The sequence below is a fragment of the Balaenoptera musculus genome, chromosome 12, assembly GCF_009873245.2.
Source record: "Balaenoptera musculus isolate JJ_BM4_2016_0621 chromosome 12, mBalMus1.pri.v3, whole genome shotgun sequence".
NCBI lineage: Eukaryota > Metazoa > Chordata > Mammalia > Artiodactyla > Balaenopteridae > Balaenoptera > Balaenoptera musculus.
In genome coordinates this window covers 85,834,088-85,853,538 of record NC_045796.1, presented here as the reverse complement: position 1 = coordinate 85,853,538, position 19,451 = coordinate 85,834,088, and the positions used below count along the sequence as shown (strand labels likewise).

The following is a 19,451-nucleotide window of genomic DNA, read 5'->3' as shown; positions in this document are numbered from 1 at the left end:
TTAAGTACTCAAGGCACAGCGTGTGGCTGCCTTCTTATTTCTGTTGCCAAGTTTTAGGTTTGTCAGAGTCCTCACACCCAGAGCTCAAATAATTATTGCAGAATCCAACAATGCCAAGGAAACGTTGAAAAACATTACTTCCTTTAAAATGGACAGAAGGCTCTTAATTTATTCAAGGTCACGTGTTAAGGTTTTGGCGTCTGAGTTCAACTTCACAGTCCCAAAGTTTTCAACGTGAGGTCCTGAATAAAATGACGAGCTTACTGAGTGTTCATATAGCTCACATTTATTGAATGCTATCTACCCTTGAAGGAGCTGATTGAAAAAAAAATTTGGAAGGAAGATGTTAATTAAATCTTGATTTTTTTTTTTTTAATCTTGATATTTTAAGCAATTCATATGTCAAAGTTTACAATGTATTTCAAGGACAAGATAGAGAATATTTTAGACTTTATATTCCATATGGTGTCTGTTCTAAATACTCAACTCTGGTGTTGTAACACAAGAGGAACTATAGACAATTAGTGAACATGGCTGTGTTCCCATAAAACTTTTACAAAAACAGGCAATGGGCTGAATTTGGCCCACGGGCTGTAGTTCACTAACTCCTGGTCTATAATATACATTTTATTTTAAGTTGGTTTCTTTTTTTTAAGATTTCAACTCTATTAGAATTCTCCATCAGAGAATGGACAAATTTTATTTTGTTCTTCTCTTCTCTGTTTTCTTTAACATTTTAACCAGTCATTTAAAATTTCTTTTCAGCAAAATCTAAGATGGATCATCTGTGAAGGGCTTGTTTTGTTTTCTTTCATCAGCCATATCATCTGACATATGTAGTAAATTTTTAAAAATTTATTTATTTATTTATTTATTTATTTATTTATTTTCAGCTGCGTTGGGTCTTTGTTGCTGCATGCGGGCTTTCTCTAGTTGCGGCGAGCGGGGGCTACTCTTCGTTGCGGTGCACAGGCTTCTCATTGCAGTGGCTTCTCTTGTTGTGGAGCACGGGCTCTAGGCATGTGGGCTTCAGCAGTTGTGGCACACAGGCTCAGTAGTTGTGGCTCACGGGCTCTAGAGCACAGGCTCATTAGTTGTGGCACGCGGGCTTAGTTGCTCCGTGGCATGTGGGATCTTCCCAGACCAGGGCTCGAACCCGTGACTACTGCATTGGCAGGCAGATTCTCAACCACTGCGCCACCAGGGAACCCTAGTAATTTTTAATTAAATCTCAGTCATTGTGTAAAACAAATGTAGGATTTTGGGACAGTGTTGATATCCACCAAAAAGCCTTCCCACTTTTCAGACATGATGAGGAGCAGAAACTTTAAAGCAGCCAAGGATTCATCTGGGTCAAGATGTTTTGCAGTTTTTGTCAGACTACCACATCCCCTTAGTCTCCCTTTCTCCACTGTGTGTCTTATACGCTTTGGATAGAGAGCTCATGTGTGCCCATCCTATCAGCCCTGAGAAACTGTAGAAGATTCAGCTCTGCCCTTCAGAGGGTCCAGGCTTTCTGCCCAGGCAACTTCAAATACATCAAATGTCTTGAGTGGGAGACAGCTGGTTACTTAAAGCTGGACTCCTCCCTCACTAGGCATTTGTTTCTAAATGCCTACTTACAAGGATGGAGAAAACTGCACTCTGCTTTTTACAAGTGTTTATCCTAACTCTTCAGCTTCCTACACATTCCAAAAATCCAGCAAATGTCTCATGGAGAAATATCCCAGTAAGATATTTAGGGACCCTACAATTTCCATTATAGTTCTTCAGCCCTGAGCAACCAAAGAACATTAGTTTCTCTTTCTACCCTAGAAGCCCTCTGCCTTGGCCACACCTTCCCCTCACTTTTTGCCAAAATTTAGCAAACATTCCTAAGGGGAAAAAAAACAACTGGCTGAAATTATTTGCCTACTTCAGAAAGGATCTCTTTTTTCTGGAAACTTAGTTCATCTATCTCATCCATAGCTCGCTGAAGCTCTAAAGAATATGATTTTCGTAATTTATATGTTTTTTTCTAGTTGTAGTGGCAAACACATTGGCCTTACAGGAATTACTACACTTTACTAAACTGATAAATTTTCACTTTATTATAAAATATAAAAAAAATCTTTAGGCACATATGATAGTGTTTCCCAGGGAATTTTAAGGGAGTCTATTACAAAGCTGTATAATGAAATACTTCTAAAATTATACTTTATTTCCTCTTTTTTTAAAATGTACAACATATTACTGATTATATCTATAAATCCCAGAAGATTTTTAAGCTTCTCCCTTATTATGGATTATTGTGACTTGGTGAAGAAATGTTAGAATTAGTTTTAGGCATTGAAATCCACTGACTTGAAACTTATTCATGGGATGATTTAATGGAATATACTTGTACAAATAATTATGTTTAGGCTAATGCCAAAGGAAAATATTATAAAGCAAAGTGTACTCTATTATTTAATCATTCATCCATCCATTCAACTACTCATTAGTTATTCTACAAATATCTGCTGGGCTTTAACTAGGTGCAACACAGTGTAAGGACCCAAGGATGCAACTTGAATATGACACGCACAACAAATACAAAATAAAGTAGACAGGAAAAGAGACAAAATAATTCCAAACTGTGGTATGTTGGAGGAGCTTAACAAAGTGCCAACATAGGGAATAAAGTTTGGGGACTACTTTACATAAGAAAGTCAGTGAGATATCAAAGAGGAAATGACATTATAAGAGTGACCTGAAAGATGAGATAGATGTAGACATGCAAAAAGTGGAGAGAATGAGTTTTTCAGGGCATGAGTGTGCATTCTACTGGGGAGAATAGTGTGTGGGAAAACCATGAGGTGTTTAAGGAAGTGAAACTCGATCCAGTGGTCAGAGGTATTGAGCAAGAAGAGAGTGTCATGAGATGAAGTTGGAGAACTAGGTAGGGAAAAAATTATCTGTGCCTTAAAGACGTTTGCTAAGGTTTGGATTTTATTCTAAGGGGAATGGGAAGCCATTGACAGTAAGGAGTGATATGATTCAATATAATGAAAGAGGGTCAGAGGGCTGTTCTATAGGGAATAGACTGTAGGGGGCAGGATGGGAAGCTGTGGAGCGCACTGCAGAATCCAGAGGAGAGATGATGGAACCCTTTATTAAGGTTGAGCGAGAACATGCGGCTGACGTGATATTATTTTCTGAAATGAGAAAGCAAGACGATGAAGATTAACTTGAAGCAGGTGGCTTAGGGGTTGCCAAAGGTTGCATGGTATAAAAGTGTGACATAAAGAACTTAGAGTAGAACTAGCCAGTGTAGATGTGACTTGTCTCCAGGAAAGTTGAGCTACTTGGATGCAGGTGCAGAGAATGCATTTGGTAGAGCCAAGATGTTTTCTGAAGACCAAAAGTAGAAGCAGCACCTGGGAGCTTGTTAGAAATATAGAACCTGTCCCAGACCTGCACTTTGAAAAGTAACATTTGTGATTCATATACACATTACAATTTAAGAAGTACTGTGGTAGAGTTTCTCTAGGGTTGAAGTTTTGCTGAATGAATGCAACGAATTTAAATGAGTGCTGGCCAGTTCCGTACCATTGAAAGGCATAGTATGTTAAATGATACCTAGTTTCTCTCTCCTAGCAAATGGGAGGATCGTGCTTCTTCACCCCTTGAAGTTCCAGCCAGTTGTTTGTGTATGGAAGTGACCTTTCTTATTTCAGGCTTGGGAATGTCCTTGCCAGTGCAAAATCCTTCATCCTCTGTCATCCCAAGCCCCTGAGTGAACATGAACTAGCATGAACCCAGCCTCCCTGACGACCTGGGTTGAATATGTAAAGTGAGTGAGAAATACATCTTTTGTTTTTAGGTACTGAGATTTGGGAATTGTTTGTTGTCACAGCATAACCTATCCCATTCTGACTGATGCAGTATCTCTAGAACTAGGAAACCAAGTAACAGAAACAGAATTGAAAAAGCCTCAGAGAAGGAGGGTTGCTTACTGCTCTGCCTCCCATTGGGCAGGTGCCTGAAAGTTTGGGTCCTGATCTGGGACCACCATACTACTTTGAGCTCATGCATATGCTCTAGTGCTGTCCTCTGGGTCAGAATATTAATAATCATTCTAGATTTGTTTGGTGTTAAGAAAAGAAATTCCACCTACCTATGGCCTGTGCTTGGGAATTGTACTTTTAAATTTTGACTAGAAATTAAAGCTATTTCTAGTTTTTTTGCAGGGAGGTACGTTTACTGTGCTCTCATTCTTAGTTTGGAACTTTCCAGGTTTTACAAGGAGATATGCACAGTGTATACCTGGCTCAGTTTTCTTCATGACTCAGTTTATTCTCATAACAATACCTTGCAATCCTCAAATCCATGGCGTCCTCTCTCTCACTTCAGGAATTCCTGGGGCAAGAAATTGGGATACTCAATGCGTCTATGGCCAAATGCTTTTCATCCTGGGTCCTGGGCAATAATATATAATTTATGCAGGGGAATATTTAACTAAATCTCCCTATCACATTGTCTCTAGACAAGAATTGTCTTTTCATATTTGAAGTCCTAGCCCTAAGATGAATGTATGTTTTTTTTAATATCAAATATAGGGAAAATTGAGAAGTATTCATGTACTAGAACAAAAGATATACTTTCTTTTTCATATAGAATGATCTCTGTGTTTCCTGGAGACACCAGATAAACCTGTAAATAACTTAAAACTATCATCTAGTGAGTGACTTTTGTCTTAGAAAATGACAGTTATTAACTGAAGCAAAAGATGTATATTTAGATCATTGCTTTATGCAAAGAAGTTTCTTGTATAATTATTTTTTAATTGAAGCCACTTAGAGCTGTGAGAACCTTTAATATACCTTACAGATGGACTGTAGGAGTTGAGGCTGAAAATAATATATGAATATACGATGTTCAAAGGGTGTCATTTGCACAGAGTGACTACGATAAACCTTTTTTTAGGATTCACACAATAGAGGCAACTGTGGCTGGCAGTGGGAGGCATAAAGTGAAAAAAATCAGGTTATTTCAGAAACACACCTACTCTTTAAACCATGACCCTAACCACATCTCTCTATATAAAGAGCAAGGAGGCTTAATCTAGAAATATAAAAAGCAACTATTTTTAGACTTCTTTTTTTTTTTTTTGCCTTTCACTGTTGATCTTGTCAACAGTATTAAATGTGAATGACACAGAAACTTTTAAAGCTTGTCCTTTGGAGAAAAAATGTTCACAGAGCACAGCAATGTGAGCAGATATAATCACTGACAATTATAATTTTACAGGAAATATTAAAATTATAAAGCTTTCTGAACTACTTCAGTGACTAAAATAAAAGAATTAAAAAAATAAAGCCCAAGGGAAACAGAAACCTTGATGTATCCATGGGGGCTTTTCTCTCCAGTTGAATAAAGCTACCTACAAAATCTTTTATAGATATTGGTAAATGGCTTTAGGAACATTTCTGCATTGCGTTAAAAAATACCGACCACTACTCAAATAATTGACAGCACCTCAACAGCCTGGAAAGTTGCTCTTCAAGCCTCTTGATTTTTATATTCTTTCTACATATGAAAAAGATTTAGTGTCTCTTTAAAACAAACATGGTTGAGGATGACTTCTAAATATTTAAACATTTTGATAGTTTCTAACAACAGTGCTGTATAAAACTTGAGTTAAATGTGTGGTGTTAAGAGCATGGACCCTGGAATCCAACTGCCTGAGCTCAAATCTTGGTACAATTTAGGAGTTAAGCAATCCTGGGGAACTCATGTCACCACACTGTGTCTCTACATCTTCATCTGTTAAATGTGGATAATTATGGCACCTCCAATGGTCGTTTTAAAACTCACATGAGATAATTAATGTAAAAAATAGTCCCATGCTTGCCATAAAATAGGCATTTAATAAATGCTATATTTTGTTGTAATTGTCATTATTTTTTAAAAGGTAGCAATTCTGTAACTATAACTGTAGAAATTTAAAATTTCTGAAATCATTTGCCTATTTATATTAATTGGATATCATTTAAAAGGCAATTCTGTCAGGAAATGTAAATGTTCTCTAATTATTACATACTTCTTTGTTTTGAATAATTGTGGACAGCTATGTTTTTACCTTGTTGACTGTTGAGGATTATAGTTACAGAAGGAAAAAGAAAATTCTTCTGTGGTTTCAGTTTAATTTAACAAGCACTTTGAGAAGATACCTCTGTGTGTCAGACAATGTGCTGGAAATTACAGGGTAACCAAATTGAAAAAAGAAACTACAGGCCCTTTAGGGGTTTATGGTCTAATAGAATGGATAAGATAAAAACACAAACACTATAATAATGTAAGATGGAGCAAGATTACTTATATGAGGTTTGAAAGTAGAGATCATATCATGATTGCAGTTATCTGAAAAGAATTCAGGAAGGAGAAAAGAAAACAATTTAACAAAAGGATTTGGGGAAAGCATTTAAAGTTATAGAAGTGCATAAGTCAGGAAGTAAGAGCAAGATCCATGGGTTTTCTTTGGGAAATGGTGAGTAGTTCATTCTGGTTGGTATTAGGGACCTGCAGCAGGAGAGGAACAGTGGGATGGACCACGCTAGTACTTCACAGATCATACTGAGGTTCTGCATAAACTACAGCAAGAATATATTTTCAAATAGTATGTTATAGCTGAGCTCAAAAGAAAGACAGAGAAATACTTAGACAGAGAAATACATCAGAAATGAGGGAAAAAAAGTGAAAACCAGAGTGATAGGGGAAAGCTGATGCTTCAGCAGCCTGGGAGAGTTTCAGATTATATGTGAGTCCTAGGTACTGGATGCTGAGATTCTAAAACTGTCTTGGGTTTGCTGACAAGAGCCCTTTCCACACAAGTCGTGATACTATACCTAGCTCCCTGCAACAAGCTGGCACTATCTTGATTGCTCTGGCTTCATGGGCAAGAAAAACTCTGTAGGTCTAGGATATGTCGAAGAAATTTAAATTTATACAAGGTTTTGGGAGGAAGAGGAAAGAAATGACCTTTCAGAAACTGAAACTCTTAGCTGAACCATAAACAGAAGGAATTAACATGGAAATTAATGTAAAATGATCCAGTATCATTGAACTGCCTGAGGCCTTCATCCTCAGAGAAACACACTCAAAGCTAGTCTTTAAGAACTCTTTCACAAAACAACAACATGCGGGTCCCAAAGGATAAACACACCTTAATGAATATGAGTTGGCAATAATTACAAATATCATGAGGGAGAATTATCAAATGCAAGAATCAAGAAAATTAGCAATGCAAGAAGTAGAAATATTAGAAAATATGAAAGAAATTATAACATTTGTTAAAAATAATTTGAGTGATAAAAGAAAGAACAGAAAGCACAGTTAAGAAATGAAAGACTGAAAAAGATGAACTAGAACTTCTATAAGTGGAAAATATCGTCATTGAAATTAATGAACAGAATAAAGAGCCAATTAGACACAATTGAAGAAGGAATTAGTGATCAGAAGTTAGGTTGGGAAAAAGATCACTCAGAAGCCAGAATAGATAAAGAAATGAAAATCATAAAAGAGAACTTAGAAAATGAAGAGTAAAAAGAGAAAGTTTAGTATATAGTTAATAGAAATGTATATAATATAATGGAAATGTATTCCAGAAAGAGACTCCCTAGAGATTGTAGGAGAAGCAACATTCTATGAGTTAGTGCTTAAGAATTTTCCAGAGTGAAGACAGATAATACATTCAGATTAAAAAGAATCATGAATAAATACGTGAAAATCCACATAAACTTAATCCTCATTGTACTAAAAACACAAAGAAAAACACTAAAAGCTACCACAAAGAAAAGACTGGTAATTTACAGAATATCAGCTGTCTACTTTGCAACAATAGAGGCACTAAGTCATATTATGAAAATGCAAAGGGAAAAATAAACACTCCCATGAAAAAGATCAACTGAAAGTGAGCATAACTTTAAAAAATGTAAGTCAAAGACTGAAAGAGTTACCATTCACAGAACCTTACTAAAACAACTACTAAAAGGTTAGAAGAAAGGAAACTATGCTCGGAAAGAAGAAGAGAATGTAAGAAGCAATGGTTGAAAAGCAATAGTGAATAAATAGATTGGATTAAAATTATTACAACTGACCAAGCTGAGGTGTCGGCACAGCCATTTCTCACTAGGCACTCTGATCTGAAGTGCAGGGTCTGAGGCCTCTGCATGAAGCACCCTGTGAACAAGTGAAATTAAATGAAGCACAAAGGAAAAGAAAAAAAAAAGCAAGCTGCAAACCCTCTGAAATAAATGCCTCTGCACCTCTAGCTCTTGCAGAGGTTGGCATCATCAGTGGAGTCTACTGTTGCAGGGGGACCTTCAGGATGGCGGAGGAGTAAGATGTGGAGATCACCTTCCTTCCCACAAATACATCAAAAATACACCTACATGTAGAACAACTCCTACAGAACACCTACTGAATGCTGGCAGAAGACCTCAGACTTCTCAAAAGGTGAGAAAATCCCCACGTACCTGGCTATGTCACTGACAGGGTCTTGTTGATCTGGCCTGGTGTCAGGCCTGAGCCTCTGAGGTGGGAGAGCTGAGTTCAGGACATTGGACCACGAGAGACCTCCCGGCCCCACATAAAATCAGTTGGCGAAAGCTCACCCAGAGATCTCTGTCTCAACGCTAAGACCCAGCTACACCCAATGGCTAGCAAGCTCCAGTGCTGGACGCCCCATGCCAAACAACTAGAAAGACAGGAACACAACCGCACCCATTAGCAGAGAGGCTGCCTAAAATCATACTATGTTCACAGACACCACAAAACACACCGCCAGACACAACACTGCCCACAAGAAAGACAAGATCCAGCCTCATCCACCAGAACACAGGCACCAGTCCCCTCCACCAGGAAGCCTACACAAGCCACTGAACCAACCTCACCCACTGGGGGCAGACAACAAAAACAACAGAAACTACGAACCTGCAGCCTGCAAAAAGGAGACCCCAAACACAGTAAGTTAAACAAAATGAGAAGACAGAAAAATATGCAGCAGATGAAGGAGCAAGGTAAAAACCCACTAGACCAAACTAATGAAAAGGAAATAGGCAGTCTACCTGAAAAAGATTTCAGAGAAATGATAGTAGAGATGATCCAGAATCTTGGCAATAGAATGGAGAAAATACAAGAAACATTTAACAAGGACCTAGAAGAACTAAAGGGCAGTAACACAAAAATACTAGGGGACTTTAACAGCCCAATTACACCAATGGACAGATCATCAAAACAGAAAATAAATAAGGAAACACAAGCTTTAAATGACACAATAGACCAGATACATTTAATTGATATTTATAGAACATTCCACCCAAAAGTGGCAGAATACACTTTCTTCTCAAGTGCTCATGGAACATTCTGCAGGATATCTTGGGTCACAAATCAAGCCTTGGTAAGTTTAAGAAAATTGAAATCGTATCAAATATCTTTTCCAACCACAACGTTATGAGACTAGATATCAATTACAGGAAAAATACTGTAAAAAGTACAAACACATGGAGGCTAAACAATACACTACTAAATAACCAAGAGATCACTGAAGAAATCAAAGAGGAAATTAAAAAGTACCTAAAAATAAATGACAATGAAAACACGATGACCCAAAACCTATGAGATGCAGCAAAACAGTTCTAAGAGGGACGTTTATAGCCATACAATCCTACCTCAAGAAAAAAGAAAAATCTCAAATGAACAACCTAACCTTACACCTAAAGCAATTAGAGAAAGAACAACAGAAAAACGCCCAAGTTAGCAGAAGGAAAGAAATCATAAAGATCAGATCAGAAATAAATGAAAAAGAAATGAAGGAAACGATTGCAAAGATCAATGCAACTAAAAGCTGGTTCTTTGAGAAGATAAACAAAATTGATAAGCCATTAGCCAGACTCATCAAGAAAAAAAGGGAGAAAACTCAAATCAATAGAATTAGAAATGAAAAAGGAGAAGTAACAACTGACACTGCAGATATACAAAGGATCATGAGAGATTACTACAAGCAACTATATGCCAATAAAATGGACAACCAGGAAGAAATGGACAGATTCTAAGAAAAGCACAACCTTCCAAGACTGAACCAGGCAGAAATAGAAAATATAAACAGACCAATCACAAGCACTGAAATTGAAACTGTGATTAAAAATCTTTCAACAAACAGAAGCCCAAGACCAGATGGCTTCACAGGTGAATTCTATCAAACATTTAGAGAAAAGCTAACCCCTATCCTTCTCAAACTCTTCTAAAATATAGCAGAGGGAGGAACACTCCCAAACTCATTCTACGAGGCCAGCATCACCCTGATACCAAAACCAGACAAAGATGTCACAAAAAAAGAAAACTACAGGCCAATATCACCGATGAACACGGATGCAAAAATCCTCAACAAAATACTAGCAAACAGAATCCAACAGCACATTAAAAGGATCATACACCGTGATCAAGTGGGGTTTTTCCCAGGAATGCAAGAATTCTTCAATATATGCAAATCAATCAATGTGATAAACCATATTAATAAATTGAAGGATAAAAACCATATGATAATCTCAATAGATGCAGAAAAAGCTTTTGAAAAAATTCAACACCCAATTATGATAAAAACTCTCCAGAAAGTGAGCATAGAGAGAACCTACCTCAACATAGTAAAGGCCATATCTGACAACCCCACAGCCAACATCATTCTCCATGGTGAAAAACTGAAACCATTTCCTCTAAGATCAGGAAGAAGACAAGGTTGTCCACTATTACCACTATTATTCAACATAGTTTTGGAAGTTTTAGCCACAGCAATCAGAGAAGAAAAAGAAATAACAGGAAGCCAAATCAGAAAAGAAGAAGTAAAGCCATCACTGTTTGCAGATGACATGATACTATACATAGAGAATCCTAAAGATGCTACCAGAAAACTACTAGAGCTAATCAATGAATTTGGTAAAGTAGCAGGATACAAAATTAATGCACAGAAATCTCTTGCATTCCTGTACACTAAAGATGAAAAATCTGAAAGAGAAATTAAGGAAACACTCCCATTTACCACGGCAACAAAAAGAATAAAATACCTAGGAATAAACCTACGTAAGGAGACAAAAGACCTGTATGCAGAAAACTATCAGACACTGATGAAAGAAATTTAAAATGATACAAATAGATGGAGAGATATACCATGTTCTTAGATTGGAAGAATCAACATTGTGAAAATGACTATACTACCCAAAGCAATCTACAGATTCAATGCAATCCCTATCAAACTAGCAATGGCATTTTTCACAGAAGTAGAACAAAAAATTTCACAATGTGTATGGAAACACAAAAGATCCTGAATAGCCAAAGAAATCTTGAGAAAGAAAAATAGAGCTGGAGGAATCAGGCTCCCTGACTTCAGACTATACTACAAAGCTACAGTAATCTAGACAGTATGGTACTGGCACAAAAACAGAAATATAGATCAAAGGAACAGGATAGAAAGCCCAGAGATAAACCCACATACATATGGTCACCTTATATTTGATAAAGGAGGCAAGAATATACAGTGGAGAAAAGACAGCCTCTTCAATAAGTGGTGCTGGGAAAATTGGACAGGTACATGTAAAAGTATGAAATTAGAACACTCCCTGACACCATACACAAAAATAAACTCAGAATGGATTAAAGACCTAAATGTAAGGCCAGACACTATAAAACTCTTAGAGGAAAACATAGGCAGAACACTCTATGACATAAATCACAAGGTCTTTTCTGACCCACCTCCTAGAGAAATGGAAATAAAAACAAACAAATGAGACCTATTGGAACTTAAAAGCTTTTGCACAGCAGAGGAAACCATAAACAAGGTGAAAAGAAAACCCTCAGAATGGGAGAAAATATTTGCAAGCGAAGCAACTGACAAAGGCTTAATCTCCCAAATACACAAGCAGCTCATGCAGCTCAATATCAAAAAAAAACAAAAAACAACCCAATCCAAAAATGAGCAGAAGACCTAAACAGACATTTTTCCAAAGAAGATATACAGATTTCCAACAAACACATGAAAGGATGCTCAACATCAATAATCATTAGAGAAATGCAAATCAAAACTACAATGAGGTGTCACCTCACACCTGTCAGAATGGCCATCATCAAAAAATCTACAAACAATAAATGCTGGAGAGGGTGTGGAGAGAAGGGAACCCTCTTGCGCTGTTGGTGGCGATGTAAATTGACACAGCCACTATGGAGAACAGTATGGAGGTTACTTAAAAAACTAAAACTAGATCTACCATATGACCCAGCAATCCCACTACTGGGCATAGACCCTGAGAAAACTATAATTCAAAAAGAGACATATACCACAATATTCATTACAGCAATATTTACAATAACCAGGACAAGACACGGAAGCAACCTTAGTGTCCATCAACAGATGAATGGATAAAGAAGATGTGGCACATATATACAATGGAATATTACTCAGCCATGAAAAGAAACGAAATTGAATTATTTGTAGTGAGGTGGATGGACCTAGAGTCTGTCATACAGAGTGAAGTAAGTCAGAAAGAGAAAAACAAATACCATATGCTAACACATATATATGGAATTAAAAAAAAAAGTTCTGATGAACCTAGGGGCAAGACAGGAATAAAGACACAGACATAGTAAATGGACTTGAGGACATGGATAGGGGGAAAGTAGGCTGGGACAAAGAGGGAGAGTAGCTTTGACATATATACACTACCAAATATAAAATAGAAAGCTAGTGGGAAGCAGCTGCATAGCACAGGGAGATTAGCTTGGTGCTTTATGACCACATAGAGGGGTGGGATAAGGAGGGTGGGAGGGATATGCAAGAGGGAGGGGATGGGGGATATATGTATGCATATAGCTGATTCCCTTTGTTATACAGCAGAAACTAACACAATTGTAAAGCAATTATACTCCAAAAACGATGTTAAAAAAATTATTACCATTTATTGTAGTTTATTTCTAATCTCATAGTGCTGTGGTTAGAAAAGATGGTTGATATGATTTCAATTTTCTTAAATTTACCAAGGCTAGCTTTGTGGCCCAGGATGTGGTCAATCCTGGAGAATGTTCCATGTGCACTTGAGAAGAATGTGTATTCTTCTGCTTTTGGATTGAGTGCTCTATAAATGTCAGTTAAGTCCATCTGGTCTAATGTGTCATTTAAAGCTTGCATTTCCTTACTGATTTTCTGTCTGGATGATCTGTCCATTGATCAAAGTGGGGTGTTAAAGTTCCCCACTATTATTGTGTTACTTTCGATTTCTCCCCTTATGGCTCTTAGTATTAGCCTTATATATTGAGGTCCTCCTATGTTGGGTGCATATATGTTTACAATTGTTATATCTTCTTTTTGGTTTGATCCCTTGGTTGTTATGTAGTGTCCTTCTTTGTCTCTTATAGCAGTCTTTATTTTTAAGTCTATTTTGCCTGATATGAGTATTGCTACTCCAGCTTTCTTTTGATTTCCATTTGCATGGAATACTTTCTTCCATCCCATCACTTTCAGTCTGTATGTATTCCTAGGTCTGAGGTGGATCTCTTGTAGACAGCATATATACAGGTCTTGTTTTCATATCCATTCAGCCAGTCTGTGTCTTTTGGTTGGCACATTTAATCCATTTACATTTAAGGTAATTATTGTTATGTGTGTTCCTATTGCCATTTTCTTAATTGTTTTGGGTTTGTTTTTGTAGGTCTTTTTTCTTTCCTTCCTCTTTTGTTCTCTTCTCTTGTGGTTTGATGACCATCTCTGGTGTTGTCTTTGGGTTGATTTTTCTTTTTTGTGTGTGTATCTACTGTAGTTTTGGGGTTTGCTGTTGCCTTGAGGTTTCGATATAGCAGTCTATATATGTACAAGGCTGTTTTAAGTTGCTAGTCTCTTTCCCACCTAGAGAAGTTCCTTTAGCATTTGTTGCAAAGCTGTTCTGGTGGTGCTGAATTCTCTTAGCTTTTGCTTGTCTGTAAAGCTTTTGATTTCTCCGTCAAATCTGAATGAGAGCCTTGCTGGGTAGAGTATTCTTGGTTGTAGGGTCTTCCCTTTCATCTCTTTAAGTATATCATTCCACTCCCTTCTGGCTTGCAGAGTTTCTGCTGAGAAATCAGCTGTTAACGTTTTGCGATTTCCCTTGTATGTTATTTGTCGTTTTTCCCTTGTTGATTTTCATAAGTTTTCTTTGTCTTTAATTTTTGTCAGTTTGATTACAATGTGTCTCAGCATGTTTCTCCTTGGTTTTATCCTAACTGGGACTCTCTGTGCTTCCTGGACTTGGGTGGCTATTTCCTTTCCCATGTTAGGGAAGTTTTGGACTATAATCTCTTGAAATATTTTCTAAGGTCCTTTCTCTCTCTCTCCTCCTTCTGGGACTCCTATAATGTGATTACTGGTGCATTTAGTATTGTCCCAAAGGTCTCTTAGGCTGTCTTCATTTCTTTTCATTCTTTTTTCATTATTCTGTTTTGTGGCAGTGATTTCCACTATTCTGTCTTCCAGGCACTTATCCATTCTTCTGCCTCAGTTATTCTGCTATTGATTCCTTCTAGTGTACTTTTCATTTCCTTTATTGTATTGTTCATCCCTGTTTGTTCTTTAATTCTTCTAGGTCTTTGTTAAACATTTCTTGCATCTTCTTGATCTTTGCCTCCATTCTTTTTCCAAAATCCTTGATCATCTTCACTATCATTATTCTGAATTATTTTTCTGGAAGATTGCCTATCGCCACTTCATTTAGTTGTTTTTCTATGGTTTTACCTGATTCCTTCATCTGGGACATAGTCCTCTGCCATTTCATTTTTTCTCTCTTTCTGTGACTGTGGTTTTCATTCCACAGGCTGCAGGATTATAGTTCTTCTTGCTTCTGCTCTCTGCCCTCTGGTGGATGAGGCTATCTAAGAGGCTTGTGCAAGCTTCCTGATGGGAGGGACTGCTGGTGAGCAGAGCTGGGTGTTGCTCTGGTGGACAGAGCTCAGTTAAACTTTAATCCACTTGTCTGTTGATGGGTGGGGCTGGGTTCCCTCCCTGTTTGTTGTTTGGCCTGAGGTGACTGAGCGCTGGAGCCTACAGGCTCTTTGGTGAGGCTAAGGGCTCACACCATTGAGTCCTTCACAGAACTTCTGCTGCCAGTGTCCTTATCCCCACAGTGAGCCACAGCCACCCACTGCCTCTGCAGGAGACCCCCCAACCGTAGCAGGTAGCAAAGAAGACTAGTTGAAAGGAAATAGCAACATGAGGTGTTGGTATTTAAATAAGATACCCAACTTCATGCCATATTTTTGAGATAGGGAAAGATTGAAGAAGAATGAAGATTGAAGAACAGGTGGGTTTCAAAATCATAGAGGTTAACCATAGGGTGAAATCATGGAGATGAAAATTAAGGATGCAAATAAAGGAACAGTATGAAAATAGAGAAAGGTGAGGTGAGCAAACCCAATCTGAACTCTATTTCTTCATGATCCATAACAGCCCAGCAGATAAACATGGATTTGTCATTCTAGAAAAAGGTAGTGAAAGGGTAGGCACAAGGTAAGGACTCTTCTGATATGGAAGGAAGATCAAGAGACTGGAATTGTTTTCCACCTGAATATGTTCTGGATCTGTCTTATCTGAACACCCTTTATATCCTTTATAAATGCTACCAGTAGCCTATGCTAGTGTGTACAAACATTACAAGGTATTGTTATGCCTTGGCTGGGTGCCTTCCACTGACAATGCCAGGAAGGATGCTAATTAGTGCCAATTGTGAGAGCTGGTGTTGTGGTCTGGGCACATCTGTCTCCAAAGAGCGGGACTGAGAACAGTTCATTCCAGCTGTCAGATGGCAGTGATGTTATTAATTTACTACTGACTGGGCCACATTTAGTACTGACCCAGACGTGAAAGACTGCCTTTCCTAGCTCTGATTAGCTGAGCCAGCCAAAGCCTTCTGTGCTATTTTTACTGCAAACAGAAAACATGTCTGAATGTTGTATTCCTCAAGGTTCAAGTCAATGTTGTGATGCTTTTGTTTGCGGGTAAGGATGAATTTTGTCTACGTGAGTTAGACCCTCACAGACATAGGTAGGTGTTGCCAAAATAACAGATAGGGAGCTGAGTTGAGTAGTCAGATGAAGTTTACCTTGGCGACCGTTGCTGCACCACATCCCTAGTGGAGAACCATCTAAGTGCTCCTTGGTTTTGAGCATCTCAGCTGTGGTTTGCATTGCCAGCACCAAACTGAACACTGAATTCTATGACATTTTTTAAGGTAGACCTTATTAATTTCATTTCTCTTCAACATTTCACACTCCACCTGCTGAAGCAGACACTTTTGAGCCCAGGAGCTTCACTGTCTCTGTAGGTCAGGTAGTTGATTTACCTCATGCTGTTTGATATCAGTGTTTTCTATGGACTCTGTTGATGAACAGTTTAGGATGACTTCCAAGTGACTTCCCATGACCTTACATGAGCTTAGAAGGACTCATTCAATAATTTGTTCATTAATTCTTTTGTCCAAAATATTGAGTATGTCTTCTAGGTACTGGAATGTAACAGTAAATAAAATACACAAAATCTCTTCTTTCACAAGTTCTAATGGGGGAAGCAGAAAAACAAATAAGCCAAAAGATAGATGTACAATGGTAGGTAAGGTTGAGCACTAAGAAGAAAGGTGAGATATTTTTTTAAAAAGGTGAGATACATAAATTAATACCTAAATAAATAGAAGGGTAAGATCATTGAGAATGACAAGGATACCATTTTAGATAAGAAGTTAGATAAGACCTCTCTGAGGAAATGACAAAAAGCATTTGGATCTCTGTGGGAAGACTGTTCCAGGCAAAAGGAAAAGCACATGCAAAGGCCCTGAGACAGGCCTGTATGAAATGTTGTTGAGGAAGATCAAAAAGACCAGAGTGACCAGAGCACAGTGAATCAGGGGGAAAGTGTTAGCAGTCTCCAGGAACCAGATCATGTAGGGCACACAGACCATGATGAAGCAGGGAGCTTTCCCGTGTGCAGTAGCTGTGCTGACTATGGTAGGCTTGTGTGAGTTCATTTGAATTTTTTTAAATGATTTTAAAAACTTTTAACCATATAGGCATATTTTTCAAGGCTTAGAAGATACATGAAAAAATGAGTCTCTGATGGCTTCAATTACATAAATAATAAGTTGAAAAGTTTAAATAAAAACCTAGGCAGGCCTGGCTCCAAAGCCCATTCCATCATATTCTGTCATAAAGCTCTAGTTAGAATATCGTAACTGAATTCACCCTACCAAACTTTTACAGTGCTGTGTTCTAAGGCTGTGAGGAAGGCAAGGAACCTACCCTCAAGGTTCGGAAAGACCACCCACAGAAGACATATAAGCAAATGATTATATTTAATTCAGTGTGATAGAGTGGTTGATGTATATATGAATTAAGAGACAGCACAGACAGGAGTTGATTAACTCTGTTTAGATATTTAGAAGAACCAGGACTATTTGAGTGGTGTATAAACATGAGACAACGTAAGGGAGGAGGTTAGCATATCCAGTGCAAAAATAGGATGTTATAGCACACATGACCTGAACAGGAAATTGCAAAGAGTTATCACTAGATTAGAGGCAGGACTGAAGGTCAACCTGGTAGCACACATCATCGTGGTACACTAGCTGGCATCTACTGGAGGTCAGCATCCTTTCTGATTGGCCAACACAGTGTCTGCATCTTAAGATGGGCATTGAGACCACAGAGATAAGCAAGGATTAGATCACTGATGTCTCACCCATCCTCTGGCTTTAGTCAGGGCTTGATGGCTGCCACTGAGGGGAGACAGGAGAGAAATGAAATAAGAAAATGGCAAGAAACAAATTCCCTATATATGTTATGTTTTTTTAACGTAACACGATGGGAACAGAGAATGTCTCTGAAGATTTTTATTTTCCCAAAATATTTTTAGACAGAGCTTTAGAGACTAGAGAAAAGTTAAATATCTGAAGTGTCAAGATAGCCCTTTTTAAAATCCATTTTAAAGAAAATTCCTAACTTTAGGATTCGCTCAGATTGACTGCCATACTTCAAAGGATTTGCTGGCACTTTTCTTAATGGGAAATTGATGATTATAGTTATTACACTTTAACCTTTCTAGTCCAGTCTTTCTCTGGTGTGTTAGTTCTTGGTTATTTCATGATCCTTTGATAAGTCGTTGTTATCATAAATTTAACAATGCGATGACAAAGACTAACCTTCTAGTAAACAAGTAAACATTTAACAGATCCGTGCTATCACTTTACCTTCTCTTTCCTTAACATTCTTCCACATGATAAGTTGCTTTTCTTCCCTTGGGCTGGAGGATAAGCAAATATGAAAACTGACAGCATGTTTCCTTGGCCATCAAACTAATTTAAGCTTGCATCTCAATAGTTCATTCTGCTGCTGAAGACCTAGCTGAGAGGTTTTTGTTTTTGTTGTTGTTGTTGTTTTTAAATAAAGCCAAAATAATCTAGCTTTCAGTCATGTCTGTCATAGTAGTCCTTTAAAGTTTAACTAAATGTCTTTCTTAAGCTAAATGTCCTCGTGAAAATTCTTTTTCATTTTTGCTGCTGTATAAAGATGTCTTTATTTTAAGAGGTAAGGCAAAAATTATTAACCTCAGCTTGTTAATATAAAAGGATACTTTGAAGTGTTTATACTCTCCCATCTCTGCTCACACCTCACTGAACAATCTCCCCTGTTTACCACGTGCAAAACTTTTTTATTTTTATTTCAATTAAAAACATAAATTAACACATGCTTTCTGCGAAGTGTTAAATTATGTTTTCTGGAAACTAGAAAAGGCAAGTCCGTCAAGTCAGCCAAAGTGTGGACATGGGTGCAGAGGTCTATCCATGTGAGTTTGGGGTACACACAACTTAGTTCTGAAATCCTCCCAGGTCTTTTAGTGCTATTGGAATGTTGTCCCTGCAGTTTTCAGTACATTCGTTTGATGAATATATGTGAAGAAACAGTAATGAAGATTCTGATGTTTATTCCATTCTTTTGACCATCACAGATCAAAGAACACCTTGCGAAAGGGCAGAGAATGCTGGCAGGTGATGGGATGTCCCAGGTCACCAAGACACTGCTGGATTTAACTCAGAGGAAAAACTTCTATGCAGGTGATCTTCTGATGTCCGTGGAAATCCTCAGGAATGTGACAGACACGTTTAAAAGGGCAAGTTACATCCCTGCATCTGATGGCGTCCAGGTAAGGGAGGTGATTCCATGAAGGAAAAACAAGTGAGCTTGGGATCCGTTGTGGTCCTGAGAAGCCAGTGCAGCCACCATGGGGGCTCCCTGGCCTGGAGGGGAGGTTGCTCACTCCTGCTGGGGAAGGCATCCAGGCCGTGCTCAGCTGAGCTCTGGAAATGACCTCAGCTCCTTAGTCATTCTATATACCTCGGTGTCATCAACCGTAAAACGCACGTAATGCACCT

The 19,451-nt window shown here is 38.0% G+C and overlaps 1 protein-coding gene across 2 annotated transcripts in view; it reads left to right on the top strand.

The window, feature by feature from the left end:
• The window catches only part of ADGRB3 (adhesion G protein-coupled receptor B3), a 780,347-nt gene that overhangs the window by 350,988 nt on the left and 409,908 nt on the right, over window positions 1-19,451 (top strand). For both annotated transcript variants that reach the window (XM_036871882.1, XM_036871883.1), the window contains exon 10: window positions 19,028-19,222. In XM_036871882.1, coding sequence (XP_036727777.1) covers window positions 19,028-19,222 — 195 coding nt within the window. The remainder of the gene's footprint in view (window positions 1-19,027; window positions 19,223-19,451) is intronic.